General features: G+C 41.5%; 1 protein-coding gene across 2 annotated transcripts; it reads left to right on the top strand.

Moving 5' to 3' along the window:
* Positions 1 to 948: 948 nt before the first annotated feature.
* On the top strand, positions 949 to 9,601 carry LOC117742994 (solute carrier family 22 member 5-like). Of its 2 annotated transcripts, none has more exons than XM_034550706.1 (11): positions 949 to 1,399; positions 2,687 to 2,869; positions 4,027 to 4,130; positions 5,260 to 5,414; positions 5,531 to 5,702; positions 6,276 to 6,402; positions 7,610 to 7,707; positions 7,954 to 8,168; positions 8,456 to 8,638; positions 8,840 to 8,939; positions 9,374 to 9,601. In XM_034550706.1, exons 1-11 carry the CDS (start codon positions 1,139 to 1,141, stop codon positions 9,447 to 9,449), a joined length of 1,674 nt encoding a protein of 557 aa, XP_034406597.1. In that variant the 5' UTR covers positions 949 to 1,138; the 3' UTR covers positions 9,450 to 9,601. The 2 variants fall into 2 exon arrangements, with proteins under 2 accessions (XP_034406597.1, XP_034406596.1); XM_034550705.1 differs by having other exon boundaries at positions 8,804 to 8,939.
* Positions 9,602 to 10,863: the final 1,262 nt, after the last annotated feature.

Here is a 10,863-nt window from a genome sequence, read left to right as displayed (position 1 = left end):
AACACAACACAACAAACACAACACAACAAACACAACAACGTCTATAGCACAACAAACACAACACAACAAACACAACAACGTCTATAGCACAACAAACACAACAACGTCTATAACAAAACAAACACAACACAACAAACACAACAACGTCTATAGCACAACAAACACAACACAACAAACACAACACAACAAACACAACAACGTCTATAGCACAACAAACACAACACAACAAACACAACAACGTCTATAACAAAACAAACACAACACAACAAACATAACAACGTCTATAACACAACAAATACAACAACGTCTATAGCACAACAAACACAACACAACAAACACAACAACGTCTATAGCACAACAAACACAACACAACAAACACAACAACGTCTATAGCACAACAAACACAACAACGTCTATAGCACAACAAACACAACAACGTCTATAACAAAACAAACACAACACAACAAACACAACAACGTCTATAGCACAACAAACACAACACAACAAACACAACAACGTCTATAGCACAACAAACACAACACAACAAACACAACAACGTCTATAACAAAACAAACACAACACAACAAACACAACAACGTCTATAGCACAACAAACACAACACAACAAACACAACACAACAAACACAACAACGTCTATAGCACAACAAACACAACACAACAAACACAACAACGTCTATAGCACAACAAACACAACAAACACAACACAACAAACACAACAACGTCTATAACAAAACAAACACAACAACCATAACGACAACAAGACAAATGCCATGTGGTCACGATAATTACACGGTTGCGCAACCGTGTAATTAATTCCGCCACTCCTTGGTCTGATAGGTATCCGAGTCGTCCTCCGCCAACAAATAGTTCCCCCGGCAGCACCTGAGCAACACGTCCGCTCTCCAACGGGACAGGTGTCCAACAGGGACCCCGGCCGAGCCGGTTATTACCGTCGGTATGCTCAATACGTGGTTGAGGAACCCTCCGGTTGGAGAACTTTAAAAACAACTCCGGTTCTTCCAGAGCTGAGCCCCGAATGGCATTGATGGGCGTTGGCTGAGGAATGCAGATGTATAATTACCGATGCTCCAACCCGGGTGGAGCTCCAGGGGATCCGGATGATCACGCATGCAGGAAGGCTGCGGAGCTCCGAGGAGCCGAGGACTCCGGTGATGAGCGACTACCCGGACAGCGTGGCCTTCCTGGGCCAGTGGGGCCGCTTCCAGCAGGTGGTCTTCTTCCTGCTGTGCGCCAGCATCGTGCCCAACGGATTCGGTGCCTTCAACCTGGTGTTCCTCACCGACGCGCCCGGGCACCGCTGCTCGGTCCCTGACGTCGGCCTCACGGAGGACTGGCGCGCCGCCATCATACCTGTGCAGGTGAGCCGCGGAGGATCAATAACTAGTCTTCAAATGCTCCAAACACGACTCTCACAATACTCAAATAACTATCATATTTATATTACAATAGCTTCTGTGTTTACATTACCATAACTCCAGGCAGAATGGAGACTTGTGTAAATAGTTTATAGTTTTTTCCAGTTTTGCCAGTTTCTTGTTGTTAGGTAAATAAAGAGGTCCGGTTAAATTGTTTGTTTTTAAAGAAGAAGAAAAACAATATATATATATATATATATATATATATTCTTTTTAATTAAAGAAATGTCTTTTTATTTAATTAATTAATACATTTAAAACAATGTTTAATGCTGTATTTGCATCTATTGAACCACATTAGTAATATAAAGGTGTGATATAATGGGCCCAAATGTGGCTCTGATTTTGTCAAACGTTGCAGAGATGCTGTTCATATATTGTGCTCTTATTTAAACCTTTCATCTGCATCATTCCAAAGAGGTAATCATAATAATAAGTACTTTTACAAACCTAAAAGGGGGAAGTTCTCCATAAAGAGTCTTGAACCCGAGACGCGTAGATGTTCATTGTTGCCACAGGCGGTTTAAAACCGGTGTTATTCCAATAAATCAAAAACAAACATGAATGAAATTGCCCCTGACGCAGACAAAAGACAGCTTTGTCCATTCAGGATTCCGTTTTTCTGATCATTTATTTAACTAAACAAACCAAACAAACAAAGGAACTATCTAGACAACAACAACAAAGAATTAAACTAAACTAAAAACTATCACAAGAAAAAAGCTATTCTAATATATCAAAACATCTAACCTAAATAAGCAAACAACCTGAATGATTAAACAATACTACTTGTCAATAAAACAACTAAATACTAATATCAATTAAATAGCTCCAACAACCAGTAAGTCTCTTCCAGTATCTATTTAAACTGGTAATGTGAAGCCCTGAAACTTCAACAATGATTTTAAGATGTACACGCTCTGTTATTTGTTATGTATCATTTATTATTCATCAGTTCAATTTGAAAACTGACGATAAATATTGTTGAAATGTTATTTAATTGAACCTTCTATATTTAAGGCGACATGCGGACGTTAATACAACTGTTTAGGCTACTTCAATATGTACAGGAATACATAACAATAAATAAATACATTTTAATATTTTATCTCTTTGATACAAAGTATGATATCTTTGTTTATTTTTGTGGTCCAGAATACATATTGTTTTTAGTGTATTTACTGATAAACTAACGCCACTAACAGAGGTTTGTGCCATTGTGCCCGTGAGGTGGTGAATGGGAACCAGCAGCTGAGCAGATGCAGCAGGTTCAGGCTGGACGTGGTCAGAAATCTCTCTGCTCAGGGATTGGTTCCTGGCCGGGACGTCAACCTCACGGACCTGGAGCAGGAGGGCTGTGTGGACGGGTGGAGCTACAGCAGAGACGTGTACCAGTCCACCATCGTCTCGGAGGTGAACGCCTCTCTTCTGAGTGTTAACCCTCGATTCAGATGGTTTCGTTTGTTTTACTCATTCGGGGGCGGGCTTCGCTGATTCCACTTACGCAGGAAGTGAGCGTGCATGGGAGAAGTTTAACAACCCGACGTGGTCGGGTTTAGCAGGAGGTCGAGGTTTGGGTTCACATGAACTGGTTCTGGGCCGAAGGCTCGAAACACGAGCATTAATTTAATCAGCAAAGGTATTTACATAAACCTGATTTATTTACAACCAATGAGGAGTGATGGAGAGACGGCACAACCTGTCAGTCACCTTGTAGCCCCGCCCTAAATCATCCCCTGCTTTATGGTCTGTTTGACTCTAAATTATCATAAATTACTAAATGAACATCATTCTGTATTGAAGAAGACTTGAAACTAGAGATTGAGACCAAAAACTAATGTTTACAATGTTTACTGAGGGAATACATCAAGAGAAGTAGAGTCATTTATATAGACTTCTATACAACCAGAGGAGTCGCCCCCTGGTGGTCAGGAGAGAGAATGCAGCTTTAACACATGAAGCATATACTTCTATACAACCAGAGGAGTCGCCCCCTGGTGGTCAGGAGAGAGAATGCAGCTTTAACACATGAAGCATAGACTTCTATACAACCAGAGGAGTCGCCCCCTGGTGGTCAGGAGAGAGAATGCAGCTTTAAGACATGAAGCATAGACTTCTATACAACCAGAGGAGTCGCCCCCTGGTGGTCAGGAGAGAGAATGCAGCTTTAACACATGAAGCATAGACTTCTATACAACCAGAGGAGTCGCCCCCTGGTGGTCAGGAGAGAGAATGCAGCTTTAACACATGAAGCATAGACTTCTATACAACCAGAGGAGTCGCCCCCTGGTGGTCAGGAGAGAGAATGCATGTTTAAGACACCACAGAGCCGGAGTGTTGATGGTGTTTCTTGGTGTGTTTTGTATTTGCTTAAAGAGGAACTGCTTTTGAAGCCACTCCAGTCTGTCGACAGTTGAACCTGTTTTCTTGCCATGTGGGTTCAGTGAGATCCTCATGGGGGACGGTCCACAGCTCCACATTCAGTCATTCAGTTCATGTGAACTAGACTCTACCCCCTCCCCTCCGCCCTCCCCCTCACAGTCAATGTATTTATTTGATTGATATTCCAGTTCGACCTGGTGTGCAGTGAGCAGTGGAAGCTGACGTTCATCTCCACCGTGTTCTTCGTTGGAGTTCTTCTTGGATCCTTCTTCTCAGGACAGCTGTCCGACAGGTACTGAGGACACCATGTGACCTCTTCAAATGCCCTCTGTACAGTAACGCCGGACTCATTACTGACTATGGACCCAACGCTTCACGTTTCAGCCTCTCTTTCACACGCAAACTGAGTTCTAAAGCACTTTAAAGGTGTAGATTTATAAAAGCCCACTTCCTGTCCTCCTCAGAGTCCTCGAGGTGTCTGAGTCTGTAAAACAACGAGACTCCAGATCAACGTCTTCTTTCATCGCCTCGTTATATCCAGTAAAAAAAATAGACTTAAAATCTTGCTGTAACTCCAACTCCAAATTGTCCATTTGACTTTAAGAGCATGCCTTTTTATACGGGTACAAATAGTAAACCACACTGATCCTTCCCATAATGATCGTTTATTTATTGGCAATGCATTTCACAATTATGAACCTAATTATGTTGCCTCTGTGCCTCTTCAATGCCAGATTTATGTTATATTCAATATGCTATGGCAATTATTTGTTCAACTGGTTGGTGTGTTATATTCCTCCTGTGTGTGAACAGCTGGGACCAGAGGTGTGTGTCAGGTAACAGAGAGTGAGATTACATAATGCTGTGTTTATTATTATAATATATCTATCTCTCTCCCTCTCTCTCTCTCTCTCTCTCTCTCTCTCTCTCTCTCTCTCTATATATATATATATATATATATATATATATATTTATTATTTGTTCAACTGGTATATATATATATATATATATATATATATATATATATATATATATATATATATATACCAGTTGAACAAATAATAAATAAATATATATATATATATATATATATATATATATATATATATATATATATATATATATTGTCAGCTAAAGCGGTGCTGTGTTGCATTTTTGTCAAAACTACAGTACGGTGAACTATTAAACAATATATATTGTTTAATAGTTAATAGTTGCTACTTTTGCTTAAAGAATCAGATTATTTCCTCCTCCGCTTTATTTATTCAAACACTAATTATAGAGTGCTGTAGAATAATTACCGTTGTATCTTGATCACTATAAAGGGCATTACATGTGTGTTGATGTATTTTTGTATTCACCTTTATGTTCATTATTTAAAGTGCGGTGGTGATTTCTCGTTTGTTCCACTTCTCTCACAGATTTGGAAGGAAACCCGTTCTTTTTCTAACCATGGGAGTCCAGATGGTCTTTACCTTCATTCAGGTCTTCTCTACTTCCTGGATCATGTTCACGGTCCTCCTCTTCATCAACGGTTTGGGACAGATCTCCAACTTTGTCGCTGCCTTAGTGCTCGGTACATATGAGCGTGGTTTTCTATTTCAATTCTACCACAGAGCTACTGACATGTTGACAGTCTTTGTATTGTATTTATGTGTGTGTGTGTGTGTGTGTGTGTGTGTGTGTGTGCAGGCACGGAGATCTTGACTGGCCACGTGCGCGTGCTTTACTCCTCTATGGGCGCGTGTCTGAGCTTCACGCTGGGCTACATGATGCTGCCCGGCTGCGCCTACCTTCTGAGGGACTGGACCTCGCTCCTGTTGGCTCTGTCGCTGCCCTGCCTGGCCTACCTCCCCCTCTGGTGGTGGGTTGGCCTCACTGCACCTGGTGGTACATATATATATATATATATATATATATATATATATATATATATATATATATATATATATATATACATAAATACTTCACATTTATATATGAACATACTTTTCTTTAACTCACTAATGGACTGCATGTTCCCTTAATCGAAATCCAGGTATAATACATTATATGATTATCAATTAATACTTTTTCCTAAACAGTGCAGAGTCTACAGTCACTGAACATTATATATACAGGCAGAATAAATATAACTATTGGGGCGACTGTGGGTCAGTCATTCATTCAAGGGGTTGGCAGTTCAATCCCCGCCCTAGTCGATGTGTCCTTGAGCAAGACACTTAACCCTGCATTGCTCCCCGTAGCTGTGTCCACGGTGTATAATGTAACATGTAAATTGTCTTTGAGTATCTTGAAAAGCGCTATATAAATTAAATGGATTATTGCACAGTGTTGTGTGGTCTCCTGGGAGCTCTCCTTCACACATCGGGGAAGTATGATAACTTGTGTTTTCCATCTTTGATCCCACCTGAACCGCTCTGTTCCTCTGAGGCAGGTTCATCCCAGAGTCTCCTCGTTGGTTGCTCTCTCAGGGAAGAGTGGAGGAGGCCGAGAGCATCGTGAGAAAGGCTGCTAAATGGAACAAGGTTCAGGCTCCACTGGTCATCTTTCAGGATTACACTGTACGTTGACTTGAAACTGATTGTTGGAACTCTCTGTGAAACATCTTCGCTCATCATGAGGAGGATTGTTTTCTTTTTTTACTCTAAGATAAACATTAACAAGCATCCATCCATCCATCCATCCATCGTCAATACCGCTTATCCTCATTAGGGTCGCGGGGGCGCTGGAGCCTATCCCAGCTGACATAGGGCGAAGGCAGGGGACACCCTGGACAGGCCGCCAGTCCATCGAGGGCACATGTAGGGACATACAACCATTCACTCTCACATTCACACCTATGGGACATTTAGAGATCAATTAACCTGCAGCATGTCTTTGGACTGTGGGAGGAAGCCGGAGAGCCCGGAGAGAACCCACGCTGCCACGGGGAGAACATGCAAACTCCACACAGAAGGACCGCTCCGACCGGGAATCGAACCCGCAGCCCTCTTGCTGTGAGGCGACAGTGCTAGCCACTACACCACCGTGCAGCCCATTAACAAGCATACATGTGACAAATATCTGGAACGACATCTGAACATTTCCGAACACTCTTACATACTTCCAATCTCCTGCCACAGAAATAAAAGTGATAAGTCGCCCCCTGGTGGTCAATAGAGAGAATGCAGCTTTAACACATGAAGCATAGACTTCTATACAACCAGAGGAGTCACCCCCTGGTGGTCAGTAGAGAGAATGCAGCTTTAACACATGAAGCATAGACTTCTATACAACCAGAGGAGACGCCCCCTGGTGGTCAGGAGAGAGAATGCAGCTTTAACACATGGAGCATAGACTTCTATACAACCAGAGGAGTCGCCCCCTGGTGGTCAGGAGAGAGAATGCAGCTTTAACACATGAAGCATAGACTTCTATACAACCAGAGGAGTCGCCCCCTGATGGTCAGGAGAGAGAATGCAGCTTTAACACATGAAGCATATACTTCTATACAACCAGAGGAGTCGCCCCCTGGTGGGATAATAAAGTGTAGTTTATAGTCGCCGTAGTGAAGCCAATGCACGCATCAGAAAACTACGTAATCACGGCCTGCGCATCACGTGCAAACACACATTTTAAAAAATAAGAGCAGGAAGCATTCTGGTGTATAAACTACAGCATCGTCTGCATAAAGACAGCATCAGCTGCAGACTAACGCATCCTATTTTGGGCTACTCTGAAAGGGCACAACCAAAAAGAGGATGAGACTTGTTCTTTTGTCTCTTGCAGGTTAATAATAAGACGGACCTGAAAGAAAACCCCAACGCCTTCGACCTGCTGAGGACCAGCAGCATCAGAATCACAACTCTCCTCCTCTGCCTGGTCACGTGAGAACACAGCGATATTTCAGATTATGATACATTCTGCGTTATCAGACGTAGTCAGAACACCAGTTCACGAAGAGAAGATCTTATCATATGCAGCACACAGGAATACACTGATAATGCAGAAAATGGGTCAGTACAGTATCTACAGCCATAGAGGGTTTTTGGGGACTCCAGGGTTCTGTATTGGGTCCTCTTCTGTTTAGTTTCTTTATGTGTGATGCACATTTAGCCCCTCGCCTCGCCCAGGTTTGCCACGTGTACCGGCTACTACGGCCTGTCTTTCAACACGTCGCAGCTCCACGCCGACCCGTACATGAGCTGCTTCATCTCTGCAGCCGTGGAGGTGCCGGCGTACATTTCCGGCTGGCTGGTTCTGCGATACTTTCCACGACGGCGGTCCATCTGCTGCTCGTTGCTCCTTCAAGCAGTGTCACTGTTTCTCATTCAGCTGGTGCCTCAAAGTAAGCTAGAAAACTAAATTAACACGACTCTGTACTCAAAGATTATTATTGATGCAAAGTGATGGTTCGTGTGCTCCGATATCATTTATGTCTTTATAAGAATGAAGCTATTTGTGAAGCATCTTGGTGTTTTACACTATTGGGCTGAATATTTGCAATTAAGGAGTAACTAAGTGTAACCGGAAGAGAATGTGGCTGCATGAGCCGGACACACAGGGAACATTTCTTTGTTTTTGTTGTGCTACAGTTTTGTTTGATTCTATTCTGTTGTTTCCTTTTCCTTTCAGCTCTACCATATCTGTCCATTGCACTGGAGATGTTGGCTAAATATTTCGTCACCATCACTTTCTCCATGATGTTCGCCTACATTGCAGAGCTCTACCCGACGTTGCTCAGGAACACAGCGGTGGGGGTATGCTCCACTGTTGGCAGACTGGGAAACTGCATCGCACCTTTTTTGATAACTCTCAGTGAGTGATTTGGGTTCAGATGTTGATTATAAGCATCAGTTTGACATTTCATGTTTTAACTGATGTGCCACGTGAAGTTTGGGCTGTTAAATCTTATTCCACCAAGTTTGGAATCCATTTTCTCACACGCCTACATTTCTCTCCCATCTGAATCTCCCTTTGTAGACACCTATGTATTACACCTTCCTTATATTATAATAGGGACTCTGGGTTGTGTGGCTGCCTTGGCTGCTCTCTACATTCCAGAGAGTTTCGGACAACCTCTCCCTGAAACAATACAGCAGATGCACAAGAGAGAAAGGTGGGCTTTATATACTGAGTTTTAATAGGCGGTTGATGTGTTTAACACACTTTATTTTTGTTTGACATCGTGGTGTCATAAGTTTCAATTAATTAACTAGAGGATCTTAATATTTGTTCCACCTCTGTCTGTTTACAACTTGTTTCTGCTTCCCCCAAGTGGCAAGAAACCCTTTTTCTTGCCACTTGGGGACTTGAATATCTACAGACCGTCACCAGATTTAAGGGATTAGCAGAGTTATCACGCTGAATGTCTTCCCTCTAAAATTTTAAGTTTAAGAGTTGATAATGGGAGACCAGTAAAGTCAGCTGCTTGTGGTGGTGGTAATGAAAGTAGAGGAATGTATTATACTTTTTTCTCTTATTGTTGCGCAATCTACAGAACCTTACAGTCAGTAATGTTGTATTTGTCTTTTCTTTTGTTCTTCATAACAGGATGAAGTGTCCATGCATCACTGGAAAAGAAACCCCCATCCCTGTAGTATTCCTGGACAGCACTGTGATCATCTAGCACTTTACTGATAGTCGGTGATATGTTGATATTAAATATCCTTACTTTACTACTTCTTACATTTCTTATATTTGAATAATCTTCACGTTTTTTTAGGTTTAGTCAAATGTGTTTCATTTTTTTATATATTTTGAAACAGCACTGTGTTTTAAGACGTCAGCATGTAAAATTGAAATGACAGAATAAAATTTGTAATAAATCGAATGGAAATACATGCGAAAATTGGGTAAAACTACTGTACAACTCTCCACAAGCAATGGTTATGGCAAACGGTCTCACTTCACCCCGGTTCATCCTTGCTGGTTGTGGCACTCGTCAAGGTTGTCCACTGTCCCCACTTCTGTTTACAACTGTCATTGAACCTCTGTCCGAGGCTATTAGAATACACCCACATGTTAAAGGTATTAACAGTGGGAAAATGCAGCATATTATTTCACTGTATGCAGATGATATACTGCTATTTCTCCATAACCCTAAACAATCAATTCCCTCTGGTGTGGGTAAATCAACTGCCCTACCACTTGGAGGCAGTAGAGACCTTGATAACAGCATAATATCTCCATTTAATTTATCTCCCAATGTCTTTAAATACCTGGGAATCCATGTGTGCTCCCAAATGGAAGACCTGGTGAAGATGAATCCGGCTCCTGTCCTTAAACAGATTAAACTGGATTTACTTAGATGGCTGCTGCTCCCAATTTCTTGGCTGGGACGCATAGCTGTTATTGAAATGAATATACTCCCTAGAATGTTGTACCCCTTGCAAATGATACCCAACGATATCCCAAGTAACTTTTTTATAGATTTGCATAAAACCATATCTAAATTTCTTTGGAAAAATAAACGCCCTAAAATGAGATTCGAGACAGTGGTAAATGGGGGTCTAGCAGTACCGAATTTTCAATATTATTTCTGGTTAATACAACTGAAAAATGTATTCCGAATGGGTGGCACAAGACCCCAAATCAATATGGTTAGACTTTAAAATGCAAGGATGTAACTCATTATCAAGTGCACCTTTCTTAAATAATGTTAAACAAACACTAAGCACTAGTGACAACTTTATTGTGAGTAACATTCTAAGCACATGGATTAGGGTAAAGAAGGTGTTTTCTATGAATAAAAAATACTCTTTTTATGCACCGATTGTTAATAACCCCAATTTTATTCCTTCATGTATTGACCCGGGTTTTAAAGAATGGAACACACATGGAATCCAGGTGATAAACGACCTCTATGAAAGTGGTACCATAAAGTCTTTTAATCAGCTTCAGGATGAGTATGGGCGACCCAAAACACAGTTTTTTTTTTATTTTTACAAATTCGTAATTTCTTAAACTCTGTACCCCAATACAAAGAAGGTCATGGGCCAGAGCTGATTGAATCATTGATTCACCAAGTCTGCCAGCTGAAG

This window comes from Cyclopterus lumpus, chromosome 14, assembly GCF_009769545.1.
Source record: "Cyclopterus lumpus isolate fCycLum1 chromosome 14, fCycLum1.pri, whole genome shotgun sequence".
Taxonomy (NCBI): domain Eukaryota; kingdom Metazoa; phylum Chordata; class Actinopteri; order Perciformes; family Cyclopteridae; genus Cyclopterus; species Cyclopterus lumpus.
The sequence above is the reverse complement of the archived record's forward strand: the minus strand, read 5'-3'. Positions and strand labels throughout refer to the sequence as shown.

Coding starts and splice junctions, on each gene's coding strand:
- LOC117742994 (XM_034550705.1), top strand. CDS start 1,139: ATGATCACGCATGCAGGAAGGCTGCGGAGCTCCGAGGAGCCGAGGACT. Junction 6,403..7,609: donor TCATCTTTCAGGATTACACT/GTACGTTGACTT, acceptor TGTCTCTTGCAG/GTTAATAATAAGACGGACCT. Junction 8,940..9,373: donor CAGATGCACAAGAGAGAAAG/GTGGGCTTTATA, acceptor TCTTCATAACAG/GATGAAGTGTCCATGCATCA.